The following is a 25,745-nucleotide window of genomic DNA, read 5'->3' as shown; positions in this document are numbered from 1 at the left end:
AAAGGGGGTCTAGCACCTGTCCCACACAGTCTCATAGGCAGGAATTTATTCTAAGTCTATACCCAGATGGGCTCCTGAGACTTTTGGGCTGAGAAGATAAGGATACTCTAAAATGCTGTCTGCCAGAGTCCCGGAACCAACTTACATCACCCCATTAACAAACTATTATTAAGTGCCAAACACAGTTCCAGGAAAAACAACAACAAAAGGAAAACATCCCTCTAAGGAGCTTAATTGATCAAGGGGAAGAGAACATATACATACACAAATAAGCAAAAATAAAATCAATCCACTGCATGTGGGAAGATGGCGGAATAGGTTGGTAAATTTCAAGCTCTCCAGATTTCCCTCAAAACCAGAACAAATTTGTGCCTCAGGCGAACATAGATTGGTGAAAAATCAAGAAGACTTGGGGGCAGAACAGGGGGCCTCCAGATTCAACCCAGAGCTGAAGAAAGACCACAGATTGGAGATTAAGCCATTTGAAGTGCAAATACCTCCAAGCTAGCTCCTGAGAAACATCAAATGGGAAGCCTTGGGGCTATCTGGGTGTGACTGGAACCTCAACTGGAACCACAGAGACTTTTACCTCGTGGACTGTTTGTGGAGTTATTTGAGTCCAGGAAGACTAGATGAACCCTGGTTGATTGGGGAACACCAGGTCCTGGGAGAGAAGGAACTAGCACCCAATGAGTGCAGAGACGATAGGGTAGGGGCACTGCTGGCTGTGGGCACTTGCAGGAGGGTGGAGTTCTTGGTTTGGGTTCCAGGTCATGAGAGCTGAAGGGAAGCTTGAGGCACCATCTCCCCAATCCACAATTATAGGTGCTTACACTAATACTTCAAAAGAATCAACAAAGAAGAAAGAATTCCATCATTGAAATATATTATGGGAACAGGGAAGACTGGGGTTAATCTTCAGAGGAGAACACTTTAGTAAAAAAAAAAAAAAAAAAAAAAAAAAACTTCTACCCCAAGAAGAATCGTGAAAGAAAATTTATAGAAGAACTCAAAAAAGAATTTAAAAATTAAATGAGAGACATTGAGGAAAAACTACTACTACTACTACTACTAACTATCCAAGTAAAACATGAAGATAATGAAAAAAAAAGTTGATCAACTGGGAAAGAAGGTACAGAGTCTCAAAGATGAAAATAATTCTTTGAAAATTAGGATTGGGCAAGGGGAAGCCAATGAAGCAAGGAGACCAAAAAATAACAAAACAGATTATAAAGAATGAAAAAACAGAACAGAATATGAAATATCTTACAAGAAAAATGACAGGTTTGGGAAACAGATCAAGAAGAGAAAATAAAAGAATAATTGGACTGCCAGAAAGTTGTGAGCAAAAAGAGAACCTTGACACAATAATGCAGGAAGTAATCCAAGAAAACTGTCCTGTAGGATATTCCTGTCTATCATCTCTCCTACAACTCCTATCCCTAAAAGAACAAAAACAAAACAAAATACACACATTAAACAGAGTTATAAGCTTTCCTTGCCTTATCTTTGGTGCAGCTCTGTTTATCTGGTAGTATACTTAACAAAGAAAAATGTTAAAATAATTAAAGACACATTAAGAGGGAGATAATTCTAGTGGTATCTCTTTTTCCAATAATTTACAAAAATATAACCACAGGTTAAACAGATCAGTTCTGATGGGCTGTAATAGTATTTTTTATTGTTCATAAACCTAACAGCTTAAAGCCCTTGAAAAAAATCTTATTTCTTATTTTTGCATTAGAATACAATTTATAAAATTGGTTTCTGATTTCTGTTTATAGATATAGATATAGATAAATATAGCGATATAGTGACAGACATAATGATATAATGACAGTATTATCAACATGAAAACTAGCTAATTTAAAATTATGAATTCCCTGGTGATTCCTAGTTTGATTTTCTTAAGAGACATGAGGTTTGAACTAACTTTCATTATCTTATTTGGTTATTGGCAGAGTTAATTTAGGTTTGCTAAGGCCAATTTTGTTGGAAATTTCTACAAGTAAACTGAACTGGAAAAGAACTGAGAACACACCAGACCACAGAACAAGTGCCATCTATCTTTCCCTTTTTCCTCTCACATTGTTTCTCTTCATAAATTCCATAGTTACAGACCCTTGATGAAGTGTTGGATGGACATGTTTGTCCACGATTATCTTTGATCTAAAAGTCATTTAGTCCAACTCCCTCACTGTAGAGAGAACAGTAGCTTTCCCAAGGTTGCACAAGTAGTATGTGGCAAAACCAAGTAACCTTAGGAGCTCAGGTTCCATATTTGAATTCTTTCAGCAGGCTACAATGAAAAGCATACTGGCTCTGGAGTTAGAGGAGGAGGAGTAAGGGTGGGTGTTAAATCCTGCCCATCATTACCTGTGTGACTTTGGGCAAATCATGTGAATTTTTCAGGTCTCAGTTTCCCCATCGGCCCCTAAATTCCCTTCCAGCTCTAAATCTGTGATTCTTTCCACTGTCTCATGCTGTTTAACTATTTGTTTTTAATCTGCTGCGAGTTGGGGAGTGTTCTTTCTGGAAGTGGCAGTGATAGAAAGACAAAGGGTATTAATGCAATTAATTTTGAAATAGGAAATTATCGGTAAATATTTGATTTGCATACTTGTTTTACATACCTATATATCAGGAGTCACACGAAAATCTCTTGGGTAAAAAGGAGTCATGAGTGGAAAAAATTTAAGGAACTCTGATCTGGATAACTTTACATAGTGTGAAATTAATCCAGATTTCCATCTTGAAACCACTGTACTACAGTTCACTTGTCTTTGGAATAAGAAAAACTGCATCTGAATTCTGGATTTGGCTCTGTGTGGCTGGCAAGGCCATTTCTATGTTCTGGACCTCTCAAAGTGTGGATTGAAAATGATGGGATGGCCTAGATGATTTCAAAGATCCTTTCCAATTTCAAATAGAATGATCATTCTATTATCCACATTGGGAATAAAAGCCTGCTCAAGTCTGCAACAATGATCACACTGATGTTACTAGTCTTTCAACAGAAGCTCTTGTGAAGTATCTGCCTCAAACTTATTAGGAAATTTTGAAACAGTTTCACATGTTGGCCATTCTATTTTATTCTTCAGGAACATTCCATTTTCCAAATACACCTTAGCATTCCTTTATGCCACCTGATATGAAGGCAATGTCTGCCTTTCAAAATTTGTCCCTTAAAAAATAAATCTAAATTGCCTTTAATAGAATTATTTGGCAAAGTATTGCCTTGTAACTAATAGGATCTTAATAAAGGCTGAGCTTATCATATGAGATTTTATAATTATAAGTTTGTATGTAAGTTCAAGTTCAGATTGTATATGTTTCATGCTTGTATCAGTCACAAAGTATTTGTTAAGTGTTTATAGTGCATAGAGCTCTGTGTACTCTGGAAGAATAATAAGGAAAGAGATTCTTGTAGGGAGTGGCAATCCTGATTCCTTTCTGCATGAAAACTTACCTTTCCAGGATTGCTATACACAGCTTTACTTCATGGACTGCCAGACTACACGCCTTGCACAAGCGGACACTGAGGAGAACACACTCCCTCCTCACCTTTGCCTCACAAAAGCCCTAGTTTCCTTCAAAGCTCAGCTAAAGCATCAACTTCTCCCAGAGGCCTTTTCTGTTTTCTTCTTACTTGTTTTCATTCTGTACTCATAGAAGCTGGCCCCCAGCCACAGGGACTACAAAGGTGGCCCCAGAGCTCAGCATTCAGGGCTCACCTCTGATTCTCAGCTATGCAAACAAGACACTGAACCATCCTCTGCTCCTCTGATCCAAGCAACTCTCCAGGATTAAAACTGCAAAGAGGTTGCTGACAAGCACTGATAGAAGACATCTGGAAATTCTATATTAATGAAATTATCACTGTCCAGTACCTATCCCTACATTGCATTTTGTATAATTAAAAAGGTGTCATTTCTCTAAAGAATGAATGTAAGATCTTTGGAGAAGGAGGAAAATGCTTCTTCAGTTGTAACCATGATCAATCAGAGAAACAAACAGAAAAAGCAAAGGCTCCATGTGGGCATCCTGTAAAACACTGCAGCACCAAATGGCTGATCTTCCAATGAAACCTGGTCCAGCCTATGAAAACAACGTGCAGCTTCAAAGGCCTCTGTGGCTGAGGTGGAGAGCCGGGCCTTCGCACAGAGGCGTCAGGGAGGGCCAGAAACGGCAGAGAAAGGCCAGACCTCAAATTAAGGCCAGCATTCCTTTGCCTTTTGTTAATGACTGGCCTTCCTAATCACTTAAAAAGGTGAGATTGTAAAATTTACACTTTTAAAAGCAAAATGAAATGACTGGATACTGAGGATGTGATTGTGTGTCAGTGAAAAGACTGGGGTGATTGGTTAAAAATGCTTGTTAAACTAAGTTAGGGATGGTGTTTAAGATGTAAATGTCCAAGTAGATCAGGCTTGCTGGCAGACAGAGTGATATGGCTCTGTGGGAGACAGGAATTTGATGGATTCTTGGACCAAGTTTTGCATTCCCATTAACTGACAGGAAATTGGAAACAATGTATAGAACATCAGTATGATTTAAGGAACCCATCCAGCCAGTTTTGCCTAATGGAATGTAGCTACAAATGTCAATCTCAAAAAAAGAGAGATTGTAGGTATTGACATAAGTAAAGCACAAAAGGATTCCTGAAGCTTTGCTAGTGCCAGAAAATTCTGATTAGTATGCTTTTGTCAGTAACAGAATTTTTCTTGTTTCCTAAATTTATTATGATGTTTAAATAGTGAATAAGTTGCTTAATTAATATGCTCTAGTTGGTCAGAGTATTTTTCTGCTTTTTGTTGAATTTTATTTGTTTATTTTTAGTAATTGATCTCAAACTAAGGGGGGGAAGGCTATAGTTAACCAAAAAAAAAAAAAAGTCTAAATGACCACTGAACTCCTTGTTGGAGTTTCACTCCAAATATGGAAATGTATTGACATGGTAAAAGTTAAGCATCTGACTTAAAGAAGAAAAAGCCCTTTCCACAAACTATCATTCCCTTCATTTTTCAGTTTTATACTATTTCTTTTTTATGTTTAATTTTCTTTTTTTTAAATTAAAGCTTTTTAATTTTCAAAAGATATGCACAGATAATTTTTCAACATTAATCCTTGCAAAACCTTGTGTTCCAATTTTCTCTCTTCTTTCCCCCATCCCCTCCCCTAGATAGCAAGTAATCTAGTATATGTTAAACATGATAAAAATATATGTTAAATCCAATACATGCATACATATTTATACAATTATCTTGCTGTACAAAAAGAATCAAATCAAAAAGGGAAAAAAATGAGAAAGAAAATAAAATGCAAGCAAACAACAAAAAGAGTGAGAATGCTATGTTGTGATCCATATTCAGCTCCCACAGTCTTCCCTCTGGGTGTAGATGGCTCTCTTCATCACAAGATCATTGGAACTGGTCTGAATCATCTCATTTGTTGAAAAGAGCCACTTATATTATTTCTAAAGCCTAAAATTCTTAAATTTTGCACTGTTAGTCCTAGATAAAATGTTTTAAGGAACCCCAAGCAATTCTTTCTTTTCCTTCACATTATATAAAGTTCAGATGATAATAAAATATTTGGCTATATTGGAGGTAGACATGGGCAAATTTTTTGACTTTATCATCACCAAGAAAAAAAGTAGAAGAAAAACTGTCAATAATTTCAGTATTATATGCCTACTTCCCCCTCTATGTAACATGTTTTTGAGCACAACCTATACATGTATCAAGGTCATCATTGTTATGAGAAGAGAATAGGCAAACTTTTCTGTGAATGTGATTCCATAGCAGAGATGTCAAACATACTCCCAAAGTGCAGCCAAATCAGATTAAATTGTAATTTGAAAATATTTAACAAAAGTAAAAATGCAATAGAATATAGATACAATTAATATGTGCATTAAGGAAGGCTTTCTTCAGCATAAGTTGGATAAATTTTTTTCACTGTTCAGGAATATTTTAGAAAGCACTCCTTCTTAAGGCATGGGTTGGATTCAGTACCCTTTAAATTTCTTTCCAAATTCAACATTCTGTTGCCATATCTGTCTTTGGTCTTATATTTTGTGCATTTAAAAGAAGATTTTCATTACAGAGTAAGAAAAATGTAGGAACATAATCAAATTTTGTTCGCATTCTTTTGGTGGATGAAGGAAAGGAAAAATTAAACTTATTTCAAGTAACTTTAGTGTTATTTCCCTATATTAGTGTTCATTCTTTAAAATCTTTTATAGTCATCTTTCCTTATTTGTCACCAGTCTTTTTCTTATATATTTTTTCTTTTCTGTTGAGTGATCGCTCATTGAAAGCAGGGACTATGACTTACTAATCTCTGTATCCTCAGTATCTTGTAGAATGCCTTAACCGTAACAAAATCACTGAGATAAGTCTAGGGTAAGTGGGAGGGCACATATCTATGTAAATATAGCTACAATACTAGACTTTTATGCCAAGGAAAAAAGTTTGATTCAAATCCTTTGCCAGTTTGTGATCAGGGTAATGTCTACCATGCCCTGGACTTTTTCTTGGCAGTATAATAGCTCCCTTAACATCCATTCTTAATTTTTAGTTCTTAGAGATTCTTTGTTGGCTTTCAATTATATGACAATTATTCTCTCCTGGAGACAAGGATGACTTCAGAAAAGAATGTGGAAGGAGAGCAGAAGAGATTGGCCTTTTCCAAATTTACACTTTCCTCCCTTGTTTGTAAAAACTTAACACTCCAAATAGTTTTAGACAGCTGAAAAAAAAAAATGGATCTTTAGAGTTTAGGGAGTTTTTGTTTGTCTGTTTGTTTGCTACAACTAGAAAACATTACCCTGGCTTTGATAATTGTTGGTCGAGGATCCAGGATTCCTTGCATTTTCCTTAGTGCTGGGACAACAAAGAGATTGCAGGTGACCACAGCGGACACAGGATTTCCTGAAAAATAAAACCAATTAGTCATAGTATAAACAAAGAAATGTTTCTTAATTAATGTCCTTACTACTAGATTTTCCATTTTTTTTTTTTTTTTTTTTGGTTTACAAAACCTCCTCCTGGAGCTATTTTGAGGTAAGAGCTTTGAAAACTGTAAAGTGCTGAAGTTTAACTGTAGTGACCTAAAATTGATTGATCTATAGCCATTCCTACATCAGAAGCGCCTCAAATTGAAAAAAGGATCCTAATACAAAAGTGATTATATAAAATGCTAGACATTATATAGCAACTCCAGTTGTTTTGAATGCTCATACAATTTCTTCAATACTTTGCTGTTATGACTTCACTCATGAGAAAATTCCTTCATGGGTGCAGACTGCACTTTTTTCTGCCTTTTCTATGGTGGGTCCATACTAACATGTTGGATGCTTTCCTTTGAGTCTTTATATATTTTGTAGGTACCAGCCAATGATTCAATTTATCTTTCTGTTAGCTCTCATTCTTAACCACAAGATCAGCCTATAACATTTTTTAATCGTGCATTTCCTTTTTTTTTTTTTTTTTTGCTAAGGCAATTGGGGTTAAGTGACTTGCCCAGGGTCACACAGATAGGCAGTGTTAAGTGTCTGAGGCCACATTTGAACTCAGGTCCTCCTGACTTCAGGGCTGGTGCTCTATCCACTGTATCACTTATCACATATGTATCACCCCCATGTATTTCCTTGATTACATATCTTTTATGCTACAGTCAAATAAGGGCATCTATAATACTATCAACTTGTTTTAAAATTAGAAAGAGGAACTGAGGAAAGAAAATGTAATTATTTAAGAAAAATTTCCTCTCAGAAGGAAACCAGTATAGTACAGTGGACTGAAAGTCAAAAGAATATCATTCAAGTGTTTACTAGTTTTTAACTAACTATATGACTATGGTTAAATTACTTGACCTCTCTGTGCCTCAGTTTCTAGATAGTTTGGATTAGATAGTTTCTAAGGTTCCTTCAAGCTCAGAAATAATTTGATTCAATGATTCTGATATTTTCCCATACCTTAACACAACCAATTATAATGGTAGGAGTAAGATCTTTTTTTTTTTTTTTTTTTTTTTTTAAGTTTTTCTTCATAAGGCTCTTTAAAGAAAAGAAGCTGGAAACCTTTAAGGCTCTACAACTGATTGCTGGACATCTTCCCACTTCTGCCCAGACCTAAAACTTAGTTCAACAAACATTAATTGCTTACAGTGTAAAAGGCACTGTGTTGAGCACCTGAGATATACAAATGGAAAACAACCTAAACCCTGCCCCAAGGAATTTACAGTCTATTGGTGAGATCCCAGAAGTGTTACATGATATAGAATGTGATGGAAACAAAGAAGAAATCTAACTAGGGTACTTTGCAAAAATTTGAGAAGGAAGAGAAAAGCTTTTTAGGGTGGGAAGAGATTGAGAAGGCTAGAATGTTAGTAGAGCCTTAAAGAAAGAATCTTAAGTTAGAGATGAAGAGTACACACATGGTACATATAGTACATAAATGGATGGAAGTATAAAATGGGAAGTCAAAATTGAGAAGCAGTTAATAGCTCAGTCTGGTTGGAACTCAGAATGCATGTGAAAAATAGAAAGGCTGGATGGAGATAAATTTTGGATAGTTTAAAATGACAGGCTAAGGATTTTATACTTTATCTTAAAGGCATCTGGAAGGAGGCACTGTGGTTTCTGACAAGGCTTGTGCATTAGGAAGATTATTCTGTCAAATGTGTGAAGGATGGATTAAAGAAGGGGAGGGACTAGAGACAGAGAAGTTAATATATCCCAAACTGAACTGATTATTCTTTTGTCCTCCAGCCAACCTAGCTTTCTACTAGTTGGGCTGAGTGTTGGAGAGAAGTAGTGGTTCCAAGTGGTAAAGGTGAAGAGGAAAGATGATTCCGGATGCTGAACAAATAGAATATCATGTACAGAGTTAGTTGGATAGAACAAAGAGTAATTAGTCTAGAAAGACAGGCTGAAGATAGATTGTAAAGTGCTTTTAAATGTCTACCAAAGGAGCTTGTAATTTATTTTGAAGGCTATGGGAAGCCAATGAAGCTTCATGAGCAGGGGAGTAACATACTTAGACCTGGCCTTTAGAAATATCAATTTGGCATTTGTATGATGGATCCTTTAGAGAGGGCAAAACAGAGGCCAGTTAGAAGTTTATTATAATTGTCCCAGAAAGAAGTGATGAGGGGTTGAGAAATGAATATAGTGTGATTAGGCAGAAAAGGATAGATGTAAGAGCCGTTAAGGAGGTGGTATCCAAACATTTTGGAGAGCAATCTGGCATCTTGCCCAAAAGATTATAAAATTGCCAGTACTAGGTCTGTATATCCCAAGGAAATCATAAAGGAAGGAAAAGGACTTACATGTGCAAAAATGTTTATAGCTACACTTTTCTTTTTACTTTAAAATAAAAGAGTAAAACTTCTGGAAAAGCCCAGAAAACCTTCAATCAATAGAGCTTCAATCTCCATTTTAAAATGAATTGTTTTAAAAAAATCATAAAGACTGGTAAAGATTCTGTTTGGCAATGAGGAAAACAGATATAATAATACTAGCTAGCTTTGGAGGATAGTGCCCTTGCTTTCTTTATAATTTCAGATGCGAGATATTGCTGCCCTCTTTTGGTTCATTAGGGATGAGCAGAGAACATTTCAAGCTTTCTACAATTCGAGTTCCTTGTTGTGTATTTTGGGGGAGACAATTTCCAAGTTACTGCCAATAACCTCTCACACTAATGTATCTTTGGTTATATGGTCAACTAAGAGACTGTAAATCAATTAAATATGCTAAACGTATTATCTGTGAGACATTCTGGGATGGGCATGTGGATTGCAGAAAGCACTGCTGTGAAAAAAGGAGAGAATTTGGGGTCCACAGACTAGACTTTCTGATCCCAGTTTTCCTCCACTGTGGTATTCTAATATCCAGACAAACTGGCCTTCTTTCTTTTCTTCATCTGTGATACTCATCTCCTGCTCTAGTGTTTTACATGCCTAGAAAACATTCCCTCTTTAACTCTTCAAAATCCTAAATTTCTTCACTCCCTCAAGGCTCAGCTTAAGTGATAGGTTCTGGAAACTTTATTGATTTCCCTAGCTCCCTATGCCTTCCTTCCCCATTCTCAATTTTGTCTATAATTTTATATGTACATTTCTTCCTTAGCTAGACATAAACTCCTTGAGGGTAGGGACTGTTTCCTTTTTGTCTCTGTATTTGCACAGAATCCATGGATCCAGGTTCTTCAGAGTTGTAGAAGTGGAATAACATTATTCTAGAATCACAGCATTTTAGAATCATAAAGAAACTCAGAGGTCATCTGATTTACTCATAGTTATCATCCACCAGCTCTCTCTGACAAACTGAAGGCTAAGTGGCCAAAAAGGGGTAGCATCTAGGATATGCTCAAAAGATTTAAGTGAGAAATTACAAAACATTTCTGTTCCTTTTTCAGAGAGCCACAAAAATTATGTTTTTCTTACCTGGTAGTGCAAAGATTATTTTTCTTACTCCATCAATGTCCAAGGTTGCAAATGTTGTTGGCAGGCTAGAGAGAAATGAAGATGTTTTTATAAATTAGATATAAAATGTGTAATTGGAGTAAATTTTGAGATACTTTGGTCATAGCAGTATAACATATATAAATGATCACATATTTGAAATACTTTATTGATCTTTCTTATAGCCCCTTGAATACTAAAGTATTTAACAAGAATTTAAGGACACTTCTTTTTAATATCTTTCTTAAGTGTCTAAGCTCTTCTCCTTTTTTTTAGTTTGTCATTTCCCTTCCTTTAGTCTGCTTGCGGTACAAATGGGTAACTACAAATTCCGAAGTTTATTCTACTCTTCTAATGATTCAATTCTTTACTCTTCTGAGCTCATATATTTTCCAGCTCACTACTCAGTGCTGTAGAGCTTTTTTTTTCATCTTTTATTAAATTAACAAAAATCTTCAAAAAACTTTTTTCTATTTTTTAATTTTAAAATGTATTTTATTTTTAATTTTTTAAGTTAAAAAATTTTGAATAATTTTTTTTTCTTAATGCTGGAGTCTTTCTTTGTTTGTCTTGAAGGCAAAATTCCACTATAATAAACCTAAGCTAATCAGGACACTTAAAGTTTATCTCATAAATTCTTGCCATTTTTTTTCCTTTGTTTTAACTATAAGTGGAAATCTTTCTAAAATCTTATCATATATATTAAGAGATGATACAACACAACAAGAAAAGAAATGGATTTGGTTGGGATCTGATCTCTGATAAATATTTGCTGGCTGTTTGACTCCTTTTAACTAGCTGTATGACTGTTGTTAAGGTGACTCACTTCAGCATCAATCTGAGCCCCTTTCCCGAAATATCTTGAAATTGAGGATTGTATTCCCCAGGTTAAAGGAAAGTTCCTTGAGAAAAATTATGTGTTGTATCTTATTTACTGACCTAGCACAATGCTGGGAACACAGCTTTGATGATTTGAAAATGAAATCCCTTTGTAAAATATAAAGCACTATATAACTGTGGGCTCTTGTTAAGATATATTATATGTCTCCCTGATTTCTTACTCACATAATACTGAAGATCATTTTTCTTTTTTCTTAAGAATGTGTCAAAATGGGTCATTGGTTTCCAATTTGATGGCTCAAGATTATTATTATGAATATCAGTTATTCTACTTTTCAATAATATTGGTAGGTCATCATGGGTCACTGCAGTGATCTCTACTCTAAATGACCTCAGATCCCTGTGCTTTCTGAGTTATAGTTTTGCTACCTCTTTTCTTACAGTCTGGGTATCTATTGACACTTTTCACTGCAGTCTGGGGCCAGTCTTTGGCTGCTTCTAATCTGCTAAGGGCTTGAGAAAGAGATATCCAAACTTGTTAGAACCAGTACGTTAAGAAGAGCAAATAGTTTAAAGAATCTTGCACAAAAATAATCTTGCATAAAGGGCCTGAGAACAGGTTTCTGTCTACATTACATTCATTCCAAAATGAAACAACATAATTGCCTGTGGTGGGTGGAAAGAACTTTCCCAAAAATTTTAATGCTGCTTTTAATCTTGCTATCAAATAGCAATAGTCCTTAAATTCTTCTTAATTCTCTCCACATTCTAAAGTCTATAAGGAGACCACCTAAATTCCCAAGCTGATCACCAAAACAAAACATCACCCACAAAGATCCAGGAACTGGATGGAGCTGATCTGGGACAAATACTTCCTTCTCTCTTTTCTTATAAAGGGATCGTTTCTTCTCCCTCGCTAGTTCACTTTGGAGAGTCTGGGCTTCAGCTTTGTGTCATTTATGAATCTGAAGACTAAAAATGGGTTGCAACCAATTCACTTTAACAAAATCCATTTAACACAAAAAATGTCATTACCAAATAATATTTGTAATGTGAATGATTATAAACCTAAGTGTTTTATTTTAAAAATGCTGTGGCTAAATGGCAATTATTTTCTGTTTATCTTTAGGAAGCAAGTTCCTTGGTACTTTTCAGCTCATAAGTCTATTCTCTCTGGTAGTCATACTAGCACAAGCACATGCAAATGACTGAAGTCACAAACTGGGTATTATGACTCCAGGAAAGAAGAATAACTATTAAGGACAGATAAACCCCAAAAACCCATAAAAACCCTGAATAATGAATAATGAAGAAAGAAGAAGAAGAATACCTAATTTAAATAGCAGAGAGGTTAAGAGAATTTTTAATCTCTAATTCTCCAGTAAAAGTAAGGAAGATGTTTGAATATTTTACATTGGGAAGAGAACATATCAATTCATTTTTGTGGCCAATAAGAAGTGCATTGAAATTCACTTGGAATGTCCTTTGCATAATTAATTAAACTGGCAAAAGCTAAAGAAAAGCTTGAATAGCCAAGGTAAAATAATTAATATTTATCTAAAACAAATATTCTTCTCAGGAATGAGTGGCAGGGTGGGGCCTGGGTAGATAAGGCCCTGGACTTGTGTCACAAAGTTCCAAATTACTTAGCTTCAGTTTCTTCATTTGTAAAATGAGTAAGTTGAACTCAGTAGTTGCTAAGGTCCCTAAAAACTATGATCATCCTATGATTGGTCTGAGTGACAATGTATCAAGACAAAAGGAATTTTGTTCTCAAAGGTCCATTATTACTCAACTCAACTGCACTCCGACTTGACTGTAGTCATAATTTGACAAAAAGCAAACCTTGATCCCTATGAAAGGAACTTTAGAGAGCTCCTATTGCCAATCTCATGTTCCCAGCAACAATAACAATAAGGTCTCAGTCACAGAGGAGAACCTTAACTTCCACGTCTGGGCTGCCCAAGCACACAGGGGTAAGTTGTTTATAACTAAACATGTGTTTAATTGAAAGAGCATTGAACTTAAGAAGACTTGGTTTTGAGTATGGGCTATGCCATATACTAGCTATGTGATACTCTGGGCAAGTCACTATAAATGATATCATCTGCAAAAGGAAAATAATATTTGTTCTTCAAAATGTATAAGGACTGTTGTGAGGATCAAATGAAATAATGTATATAAAGATTTGGAAACTAAAGTGCTAGCTAATGTAAGTTGTAATTATTACAAAGAAAATGTTTGAATTTCTCACACTGTTCCTACAACAACAGAAGGAGAGTATAAGAGCTTAAATTTAAACTTTTTTTTTGGCAAGGCAGTTGGGCTTAGGTGACTTGCCCAGAATCACACAACAGCTGCGGTCACAATTGAACTCAGGTCCTCCTGGCTTCAGGGACAATGCTCTATCCATTTCACCACCCAGCTACTCCTAAGAGTTTAAAAGGAATCTTTTATTTTACACAGAAAGAAACGGAAAAGCAAAGTTATTAAGTGACTTAACCAAGATTTTGTAGTTCAATTGTGTCCAACACTTTGTGATCCCATTTGGGGTTTTCTTGGCAAACATACAAACGTTGTTTGTCATTTTTTTTCCCCCAGTTTGTTTTACACAGATGAAGAAACTGAGACAAACTGGATTAAATGATTTGTCTAGAGTCATACAATTAGGAAGTATCTGAGATCAGACTTGAACTCAGGAAGATGAATCTTTCTGACTCCAGGTCTGGCAGAACCATTATCACCTAGCAGCCCTAGCAAAGTACACAAGTAGTGAGTAACAGATTCAGAATGTGAATTGAGATTCTCTGACTACATAGCCAGAGCTCTTTTCACTACATCATGCTGCCCTGTATCAGAACCATAACTAGGTTGAGATAACCAGTATTTTGTACCAAAATGCCAAATTTAGAGTAGGGTAGAAAGAATAGACTCTAGGAACTAGATAACCAGAAATAGAAAACTACCAGATGGTGGATGCTATTTTCATGCTGCTTGCTCCAGGGGCAGTTTTTAGTTTCTAGTATTTTCCTTAACCATTTTAATCCTAGTTTTAGCTTTTTTTGCATAACTTATTTTCTAGATTAAAAAAAATCCAACAATTTTGAGCAATTTAATAGTTTCAATTGTACATCTTCTAAGGATGATTAACCATTTGTCTATTATATTCAATCTATTAAGCCTGCAGAATTCTTGAAACTGAGGGTTTTTAGTGAATAGATGCTTAGAAATATATAGAAACATAAAAAGTACTTGGTGGAGGGTGTGGGAGGATAGGGATAGTGGTGGTAATCCAAGGAAAATAGGCAAATGTATTAAGTATAAAAATAACACTGTTGTTTAGTAAATGGTAAAGAGGAAGAAATCACCTCTCAACTTAGCCTAGGCTGCAACTGAAGAATATTTTAATACTTTTCCGTATGTTCATTCACTTATGAGAATATCATCACTTTTCAATTTCCTCCTTACTTTGCTCTCATACTTTCAGGGATTTCCTCAAGACAATAGTCATATTATGCCCATTTAAATGAGATATAAGGTAGTATAGAAGTATATGGAATAGGGTTAAAATCACCCTAATACCTTTTCTCCATAGATTGGGCCCAAGGATTCTTGAATAGGACATCTGGCTTTTAGATAATGGGGTTGAGGGATGATTTGGAGAAATTTTTTTTTATATGTTCTTTTCAATAACTTGGGTATGAGACATTTCTTAGGGATTTGTCACTGGTTATAGACCTTCAGTTACAGTTGGCCCATTAGCCCTTCTGATTGGTTATTTTGGAGGCACCTGGGTAGTACAGTGACTAGAGAGCAGAGCTTGAAGTCAGGAAGATCTGAACTACAAATCTGGCCTCCTGGACAAGATACTTCACCCTATTTGCTTCAGTTTCCTCATCTGTAAAATGGGCTAGAGAAAAAAACAGCAAACCACTGAGGTATCTTAGCACAGAAAATCCCAAATGGGGGGGGGGTCTCAAAGAATTAGATACAACTGAACAACAAAGTGGTTACTGTTTATGGGGAAAAATTCAAGGCTTAAATAGTTACATTAAATATGACATACAAACTTTATTCTTTCTTTCCTTGGGAGGCACGAAAGGCTGGGTGGGGAAAAAGGGACAAGAAGGAAGAGGAAAATAGGTATGGGAATTGTAAGGGGAAAAAATGTTCTTCCATAGGGCTGACTTTGTAGAAAACAAATCCAACAACTACTGTAGTAATGGAGATGTGAGGTGATGAGAACTTAAATTATCTTGGAGGCTGCGTGAGAAGTGGTCTAGAAAAATTGCTTTGCTTTATTTTTTAGTGCTATTATTCATTCAAAAGGAAGCTCAGAGGTATATAAACATACATATCACTGCTTTTTTGAGACAAATTACAAATGTTCCTCTGTAGAGAAAATTAAAAGTGCCCTTCAAATCTACTTTTTAAAACAAATTCAGTTAATTGAGGGAAGGAGCTTTTTAGACTTTTGGCCCCTGACAGTGAAGAGAGATCCCAGAAGGCTAATGGAGAAGCTGCTTCTCTGGGTGGAGCAATATATCACAAGTATAATGGTTTCTTAATTTAGCTAATTTTTCTTGCTAACTAAGCTCTAAATTTAGTTGTTTCTCTGCAGCTGAAGGAGGATTTGCCCTAAGTTTTAGTGACTTCAGGTAAAGCCCTAGTTACCCTATAGCTCTGAGGAAGAAAACTTGCTTGGTTTTATTTGCACATTAATACCAATTTTAGGTAGTAATTATTTTTGTGCTAAGTGTTCTGTGAATATCTTAGAAGGAAAGAGACATATTATTAAAGTGTCATATATCATAATTTTCAATTAAAAAGTCTCCAGCAAAGTGTAAGTCAAAATTCATATTTTTATATATATATATATATAATATATATTTTGTGACACAAGAAAAATGTCATACCCTGGTTTCATAAAAACCCTGCCGAAATGGATCTGTGCATGAAGATCAATGTCCAGCACCTGCTTGAGATAGTCCTGCAAATATGAAAAAAATAGCTATAATTTCAAGTTTTATTAAAATAAAAAAAAGAAAAGAAAGAATGAATGTATTTCATTTATCTTGCTTATAAAAGTTATAATTTAGTGAGGCTATCTTCTTTTAAAAACTTAATTTCTTGGAAACATAAATACTCAAAGAAATTTATATCTGGATAGCTATCCCAAATGTATCTTCTGCAGTATTTCATCTTAATGCCTAAAAACAGCTATGAAATAAAGATATATAACAAGATGGATGGCCAACATCCTAAATGAAATATGGACATGAAGTCTAGATTGCTCAACATAAGCTGTTAAACAAAATAGAAAAAAAATTGGGGGGCATGAATTTCATATCTTTTAGGGCTGATGTAGGAAAATATTTTACTATGTATATTGTTCAGAAAACCTTATTTATTGATATTGTTTGAACCTAGTCTTATGTAACTGGAATTATCTAATCCAAAAGCTTACTGTCGGGGTCAGGTTGACCTCTGATGCTCCTGGGAAAGTCAGTTGGCTACGAGGAATGCTTGGATCCTACCCAGATCTTTGGTTCACCCAATGCTTGTGTTCTATGTTCCCCAAGTCTGTATGTTTACATTTACTGATACACACCTGGACTGACCTTGCTTGGGAACTTCTTTCTCCATCAAATAGTTTAAGTGATACATGTGGTTCATGTGTTGGTATTCAGAAAAATACATAAAGTAAACCTTTAAGAACCTGGAGGAGGGAACCTCTTTCCAGCTTTCCTCTTCTATCAAATGAGTAAAGAAATTTCTTTCTAAAACTATTTCACATTTTTGGGTTTGTTCTCATGACTAACAGTGGTCATTAAGTGAAAACATTTTAAAAGTAGATGCGAATATGCTCAGACAAAATTATCTATACAGAGTGACCAGATGATTTTAAGTCCAATATTTCAATTAAATGTTTTCAGGAAAAACAATTCCAGAAATCTGTACTTTTAATCCTATGAGAGAAAGGAGTCTGATAACTTAAATTATTAGAACAAGAATAGGGAAACAGAAATAGGCCTCTGGAGCTAGTCTTTCCAAACAGGGAAGATCCTACCTACTGACTTAAGTGGCTGTTGGAGTGGGGAGGGATAAGTTCTTTGAGGGTGACTGCCTTGAGAAATCAAGGCAGTCCACCAAAGCAATGGGTAAATTCAGGTCAGGATATTCTTCATGCCACAGGCACCATCCATAAGATTTAGCACTAGAAGAAACCATTTTATACTTCAGGAAATGAGGCTCAGAAAAAGTGATTTGTCTAAAATCACACAGGAAATGAAGGAGGGACAGGATTTGAACTTAGTCCCCCAGCTCCATATTTAGTGCTCTTTTCACTCCATTCTATTATTTCATAGACTTTCATAATGCTAAATTTTATGCTCAGTTCTTGTCATGTCAAATACCAACAGTGAATTATGCTCTTTATTATGCAAATAGCTGCATAAGGAAAATTGTATATTTTATTACATTGCTATTCATTCATTAATTTTACCTGCTCATGCATTTTACAAAATGATTTGTCCACTTTGAGATAGAAAACATAATTTTTAACTAAATTGAAAAGGCATGATCACGGTTTCATGGCATGGTAGAGAGTGCAGGCTTATAAGACCTAGGTTCGCTTACAAACAGGTCATGTGATCCCCTCTAATGTTCCAATCAGAGGTATCAAATACACAATCTGCCATCAGGATTGCTATCTACAACACTCCAGAGTACTGCCAAAACCAGATTAAAACGTAATAAAACAGATAATATTAATTTGTACCCGGTAGGTATCCTTATGTATGGTTTAGTGGATCATTTCCATTTGAGTTAGATAGCAAAATGTCAACCTGCTTTGTTGAAGGAAATCTTCTTTCCTGGAAATTCCTTGTTGCAATGAAATGAAAGATTCATTCCCCATTTCTAAAAATTGTGGATAATAATTATCTAGCATTTTAAGATTTTCAAAGCATTTTACATATATGCAATGGTGGAGGATGACTGAATCCTACTCTACTTAACTGAGAAGGAATCAGCTTGGAAGGCATTGGCTGGAGCCTCCATTGGTGACTCATTCAATAGGTAAGAACACAAGTAGCCGAATTAGTCAGAAGTGTGAGCAAGGCTTGGACATCAATCAATCAAAAAGCATTTATTTTAACTAAGAGTAATCTGTTTGGATTGGTTGAGGGGTTTGTTCATGTCCTGTGGATCTTCTATATATTAGCAGATCATTTCAGAACCAGAGATATTTGAGAATCTTTCAGCATAAAGGAGAGCCTCCAGCCAAGTTACCAAAGCAATTCTTTTTCAACTGACTGTCTACCTTTACATTTGTTATTTAATTTGAGCTTCACCACAGTGAGTTGAGTGTTCTCATTATGTGCTCCACTAGGTGCTCCACTTCACACATGAGCAAACTGAAGCTCATTCTTGAGAGTAAATGGCTCCCCCCACACAGCTAGGAAGTGTGTAAAGGTCTTCTTGACTCCAAGTTCAGTGCTCTATCTGTTGAGTATGATGTAAATTTCTCTACAATAGAAATGTGTAATTATGTGTATGTTCACAAATTGCACACTATATATTTTTATTTTTTAATATGAAACCTGGATTCAGTGTACCACATATTTGTAAGTAATTCATTTAATATAGAGAGATTTATTGCAAAAGGGAATATTTTGCTTCTTATACATTTGACTATAATTATAAAATGATACATCTTAATAAAAGTTAATCTGTTTTCAAAATGACAAGCTAGTGAGGTTTTCATAATTTTCTCTCTCTTTTTATTTATTTATTTATTTTTGTGGAAGGAGGTACATCTCTGCTTAATTGCTAAATCTAATACCTGCTTTTCAGTTCCTCTGTTACTTGATTTTCATGTGAGAGGTTTGTAAAACACTTAGCACAGTGCTTAGTGGATGCTTATTCCCTCCCCCTTTCTGAAGCTTTTGACCTTATTTCCTATGCTTGTCTTCTGGACACAATTCAATTCAATCCCAATTCAAACTAATCCATTTCATCAAATTAAGTACCCATGGACAGTGTGAACGACATAAAAATGTCTATTTTATGCCAAGAATTCAAGAAGAGGTCATTGTATGGTTCCACTATGAAAGTTGATGGGAGATATTGACTATAGGCATAGGGCAGAGGCAGCAATGCTGGAAACCGTCTGCACTATTGCAAGCTCTGCTCACATGAATGAAAACACATTCATTGAAGTGCTATGGAATGGAATGACTGCAGTTTATTGTCTATGGGGGTGACATGGTTGGACCTATGCTTTAGGAAAATCCATTCGATGGCTGAATGTCATAGTCATCCAGACGTGAGAGATGAGGGCCCGTACCAGAGTATTAGCAATGTTAGTTGTCAGAGTGGTGGCAAGATCAAAAGTATGATTCTCTCCAGTGAAACTTCAGTTTTACAGATCCACTTAGATGTACTCTCAGCAATTTGAACTCCACATGTTCCAAACTGAATTAAGCTAACCTCAAAGCCTAAACCCCCTGCTTTTTCAATTAAAAAATGTTTTTGAGGAAATCACCATATGCAAGACTCTTTGCTAAGGATTGGAGATAGCAAGACAAAAATGAAACAATCCCTGTCCTCAAAGACCTTTCATTCTATTGGGAAACATTCTAATTTTCTTGCTTATAGGTGAGAATACCATCATCTGCCCAGTCATAGGGGTTTGCAATTGCTAAGTCCTCTTTGTTTCTGTCCTTACCTTCACCACTTGTAATCAGTCAGTTCTAAGTTTTATTGTTTCTACTTTTACAGCATCTCTTGCATCTAGAATCTCATCTGTTTACATTGCCATTAATGTAGTTCAGATTGTTCAAATCTATCTTAACTTCTACTGTAATATTCTTCTAATTAGTGTCCAGCCTATTAGTCTCTCCCCAAATTTCAAAGCTCTTCTAAATTATTTTTCTAAATCAAAGTTATGAAAAGAAAACATCATCCCTCCACTTAAAAATCTTTAGTAGTTCCTTTTTAGAGGTAGGTAGGTGGTGCAGTAGATAGAGTGCTGATCCTGGAATCAGGAAAAGCTGAATTAAAGTCCAGTTTGTGTGATGCTGGGCAACTCACTTAACTTCTGTTTGTATCAGTGTTCTCAAGTGTAAATGAGAATTTTAATAGCACCAATATCTCAGAGTTGCTATGAGGATAAAATGAGATAATATTTTTAAAATATTTAGCACAATTCATGGCTCTAGTAGGCACTTAGTAAATGCTTATTTCCTTCCTTGCTTCCCTTTATTTTTCTGCTAAAACAAAATTATGTGGCCTCTACAATTTGGTTCCAACATATACTTCCAGTTATTTCACACTACTCTATTTATCTATGCTTCAACCAGACTGGATTTCTAATTCTTGCCTTGAGTGATGCTTCATGGCTAGAAGGTACTTCTTCTTTACCCTTGCCTTTATTTTTATCTGATTCCAAAGCTTGGGTTCTGTCTTCTTGGTGATGCTTCCCTGTTCTACTGATTTTTTCTTCTTCCTGAGAGACTGGTGGGATGAAGTTTTCTCAAGTTTGAGACTAGTTTGAGACATGATCCCTGTTCCCGGGCTGTGAATCCTGGGATGCAGGAAGTTAGTGAAGTTACAGGATGTGATGTGACCCACAGGAAGCAGATAACATTCGTGACTATCACTCAAGGATGGTTATGTCCAGTGAAAAGGCTTGGGTCTTTTCCTATTTAACTGTGTATTCTACTTCCGGCTGGCCAGGTTCAAGAACACATAGTGGGAATTGAGATGGCTCCCAGGTGTTTATTTGCTTTTTTTTGGTACCTGAAGATGTCTCTGATTAGTTAATTTGGGAAAGGGGTCTAGCACCTATCTCACACACATTCCTCACAATTTGACAGCTCCTTGATCTCTCCCTATTATGTATTATATCTGAATTCATGTTGTATACCTTGCCTCTAAACCCCAAGCTTCTTGAGGACAGAAAGTGTTTATTATTTGTGTATATGTGTGGATATATATCTGGGTAGCTTGTATATGTGTGAATTTAACTGAGTAAAGACCTCTCATGGGAATATAATCTTAAACTATACTTTAATTGTGACTTGATACTTGATAATAACAACTAAAGCTATAGCTAAAAAAAAGTTGCAGATGTTTCTCCCTTTCTGTTTCCCATCACTTCTTATTAATTAGCATTTCAATACCTCTTTTAAAGGCAATTTATTCTTTCTTTTTTTTTTTTTAATAACTTTTTATTGATAGAACCCATGCCAGGGTAATTTTTTACAACATTATCCCTTGCATTCACTTCTGTTCCGATTTTTCCTTCCCTCCCTCTACCCCCTCCCCCAGATGGCAAGCAATCCAAAGGCAATTTATTCTTTTGTTTCTGGTTTAGACGATTAGAATGTAAGCCTGGACTCCCCCAAACAATAGGAGAAAAGGCCAAGCTGGAGAAGTGGGGGCTTTTGAGTTCAGGCTATTTAATCTGGTGTTTTACAGTTTATTCTCTGCACTCCTTTCACTGACAAACACCTTGCCCTTTCTTGTGAGAAGTAATAAAACCCTTTTAGCTTTTTCTTACTCTGAGTCTCTGTTTTTGTGATCACTACTATCCCACACAACATAGTAGGTACTTAATAAATAATAGCTGAATTCAACTGAATTAAATTGAATGTTGACTGTTGTTGCTGAAGTAAACATTATAAAGACAGAGCACTGCTAAATGTGAGGTGGAGACAAAGTGGAGTGTTCAAGCTGTTCTGTGAATTATCAAGTCTTATTTGAGTTGGATATTTTGTGATACAGGAAGGAAATTCACAGCACTTTGCTACTTAGAAGGTCTGAGAGCTGCACATAATAACCAGAACAGTAATTTTGCTTCTCCTGAGTTGATCAGTACTAATATTTTACATTTCCCACCAGTCCTAGTACCAATCTTTTCCTCTATTAAACAAATCCCCTCTCTCCTTTCATAAAACCTCCAAGCAATCAATACTTACAGGAAACTAAATACAACTATACTGTACATAAATGCACTACTTAAAAAGCATATTATTTCTGAAGTAGTGTGGTATGTGAGAAAGATTACTGGATTGAATCCTAGCTCTGTTACTTATTATTTATATAGTGGCAATATGACTAGAGTTCTTTCTATAGTTTTCACTGAACTCCCCCTGAAAACTTTAGTGGATATGTGTGGCTCAGAGATGAAGGGTTCAGTGTTTTGGGAAACAAATCCACAACGATCTCTTGGTTTTCCCCCTTTTCTCCTAAACCTGCAGTGAGAAGAAAGTAAATAGAGAGATCATGTCAAAGTTGAGTCAGAGGCTAGGAGCCAAGATGGTAGAGCAGCCGGAAGAACTACAGTCATCCTCTTCCAGGATAGAAAAAAAGTATCTGAGTAGTCTTGACTGGTAAATTCAAGAAAAAAATACTAATTTTCTCAGTTTAAGTTAGCAAGGAGACAGATCTAAGGACAAGATCTAGAGAGAAAGGACTATGTAGAAGAACACTGCAGTGTAAGAACTAAAAGAAAGCTGAGGTTGTGAACAGCATAAGAAGGGGTCTCACATATACACAGAGGAGACTGTCCTTGTGAAGTGTCCTATGCTGGAAGAGGTGCCAAGTGGCAGCTCTGACACTCCTTAGTTTGAGGTCACAGGTCCTGGGCAGATTGAGAAGAGGGCCTGCACTAAGGATGGTATTTCAGGCTAAGGAGTAGTCATGGGCCCTGGCTGTATTCATTAAGGAATAAACTTAGAAACAATGAACAACACACTGGAAACAAAGACTGGAACTGAATAGAAACTTTAAAATAAAAACATAGAAGTCAAGAAAAACATTAAAAAGGATAAGAAAACAATCATAAGAGACTAAACAAAGATAAACTGTAAATTTTAGTATGGGGAGATGTTGAGGTGTCTGCCCAAGAGCCCTCTCATTATCAGGAGTCATAGAGTCTAAAAAGACAGAGCACTGGACATGATTCTGTTCTGTTTTGATGATCTCAAAAGAAAGGAAAGGGAAGGGAAAGGGGAGAAGAAGGGCAGGGAAAATTAATGAACACACTCAGTGTATATCAGTAGAAGACATATACATGAGAAGGAGAGGGTAGGGGAACAGGCATCATTTGAACCTCATTCTAATCTGATCTGGTCCAAGGAGGGAAGAACACATATCATACATTCTATTCAGTGTGAGAGTGAGAATGTGAGAAGTGAGAGAAGAGACAAAGTAGCATAGATTAAGGGAGGGATTAATCCTAAACAAAATAAACTCCTTAAGAGTTAAACTTCCTTAAGAAGCAGAGGGGTTTAAAACAAAAAGCTTATTTCTATTATCCAGATCACTGGATGAGGAGAGAGAAGAGGAGCAAAGGAGCACAAGCAGAGGGCATCAGACATATGAACACTTGCCTTCTCTCTGTTGTACCACAGTTCTCTTTTATTGTCCTGGCTCAATTTCCCTAATTGTCCTGCCTCAGTTTCCCTGAATTGTTCTGCCTCAGTTCCTAATTATTCTGTAACAGCACCCCTCCCTTCTAATCATGATGATCCAGATAAGGAGAAATGACCTTCTATCTTAGACATCATCAGAATGTTGGGTGCCTCTCCCCATTCTGTAATCCCAATTTATCAGATGTCCCCCATGCTTTTGCCCACCCTATAAGAACCGGATTGTTAGTCCCATGTTCCTGCTCTCAGCACTGACTCCATCTCTGCCTCTATCCCCGTGTCTGAGCCATGTGTATATATGTCATTGAGAACTCACACTGTTTGCTGAGTTCTTGGAGAAGATAGTCTCATTCAGCCCTGAGACCAAACTATGGATCTATTTGGTCCCAGTAAATCCCTTTCAAATAAAATATTAAAAACTCTCTAATCTCTATCTTGCCTCAGTTTTCTTAGGCATCACATCTCTACCACCATCTTTAGAAGGAAAAAGTGGGAAACAGAGAAGGAAAAAGATAAAAAGAAGAGGTTGGAGAAATATATCTAATTCACGATCACAGCTATGGATCTGAATGACAAAGAATTACCCACAACACAAAAGAGTATAGCAAGATGGGTTAGAAAGCAGAATCCAACAACATGTCATTTATAAGAAACAGACTTGAAACAGATTCACACAATTAAAATAAGAAGCTGGATCAAAATCTAAGAACTCTGCTCAATCTGACATGAGAACCCTGAAACTGATGGGGGACCCTGAAACTGTCTCTCTCTAAAACTCCTTGAAGAAGAGAGTCCCTGTAAAAGACCCGACCCAGCGAATCAGGATAAGATTCATTCTGTTATCCAGAAGGAGACTAGTACAACCACTCACTACTGAAAATTCTCTATTCAAATCAAAGATTCGGTCTGATTTCAACTCTAATTGTCCCTAGCCCTAGGCCAGTGTCTGCCCATAAAACTAGTACAGCAAACCTCTTTACAACATCTACTGACTGAATTAGGGGTTTTTGTCCACTAAGAGAATTCTTTTCTTAGTGAAAAAAGAAATAAACTTTCCTTATTTCCACAGATACTCGAGTTTGTGAATTCTTGCCATGTGGACCTGCGTCTCTCTCTTTTCTCTGTTTCTTTTCCTCTTTCTCTGAGCCCAATCTCACACCTCATCAAATCCAATGACCAAACATGATTCCTGAGGTCTAATGATAAAGAATGCTACCACCTCCTGACAGAGAAATAGACTTTGGGTGTAGAAGGAGACATATGTTTCTGGACACTGTGCAAGAATTATTTTTGCTTGACTAGGCATATGTGCTATAAGAATTTTGCTTTCATTTTTTTTTTTCTCCCTGGGGAAAGGAAAAGTGGGAGGAAGACAAAATTAATGTATAGTAATTGACAAAAAGTAAAATAATAGTTGCATTTTAAAAAGGCAGATTTCCCAGAGTATGTATTTAGTATGGGAAATAAGAACAAACACTATAATTATAATACAGAGCAGTAAGTGACAAGTATATTGGAAAACAATATGAGGTCTATGAGAATGGAAGTAAAGAGATCAATTAGCAGGCCTCTTACAATGATCTAGGTAGGGTATAATAGCAACCTTGTTTAAAATTTAAAATTTAAAAAGTTATTTAAAGAAGGTGGAGGATGAATATAAAAGCATGCTATTGTGCTGTAAGAATAATGTCAAGAGCACTAAAGATCAGAGTAAGCTGAGTTTGAAAAGGAAAGGCAAGACAAAAAAATGGGGTTGGGGATTCAAATATTTGGAGGAAAATGGGAAGAATAAAGAAGTAAATAAGACTATTGCTTTCAGTGATAAAAATTGGAGAAAAGGAAGAGCTGCTCAGCCTTTATTTTTCTTAGCCTAGAAGACTGGTCTTTAAAATGGAAAGGATAGTATTAAAAATTAGTAACTAGGAACTGCTTTTTGAAATACGGGACTATACTTAGTTATCCTTTGTGTTCAAGTTACTGTAACCTGATGAGCTA

At 36.0% G+C, this 25,745-nt stretch overlaps 1 protein-coding gene and 1 long non-coding RNA gene across 17 annotated transcripts in view; one reads left to right on the top strand and one right to left on the bottom strand.

Moving 5' to 3' along the window:
* GPHN (gephyrin) overlaps positions 1-25,745 on the bottom strand; it is a 725,565-nt gene that overhangs the window by 8,332 nt on the left and 691,488 nt on the right. For all 16 annotated transcript variants that reach the window (XM_051977840.1, XM_051977841.1, XM_051977844.1 and 13 more), the window contains 3 exons: positions 16,227-16,300; positions 10,453-10,517; positions 6,832-6,935 (listed from right to left, as the gene is read on the bottom strand). In XM_051977840.1, coding sequence (XP_051833800.1) covers positions 6,832-6,935; positions 10,453-10,517; positions 16,227-16,300 — 243 coding nt within the window. The remainder of the gene's footprint in view (positions 1-6,831; positions 6,936-10,452; positions 10,518-16,226; positions 16,301-25,745) is intronic.
* LOC127549643 (uncharacterized) lies at positions 13,100-24,820 on the top strand. The gene is made up of 2 exons (XR_007950678.1): positions 13,100-13,286; positions 24,195-24,820. It is a non-coding gene; the product is annotated as an uncharacterized LOC127549643 (long non-coding RNA).

Source organism: Antechinus flavipes, chromosome 2 (assembly GCF_016432865.1).
Source record: "Antechinus flavipes isolate AdamAnt ecotype Samford, QLD, Australia chromosome 2, AdamAnt_v2, whole genome shotgun sequence".
Classification (NCBI taxonomy): Eukaryota; Metazoa; Chordata; class Mammalia; order Dasyuromorphia; family Dasyuridae; genus Antechinus; species Antechinus flavipes.
Note: the sequence above shows the minus strand (reverse complement) of the source record. Positions and strands in the feature narration are given on the sequence as shown.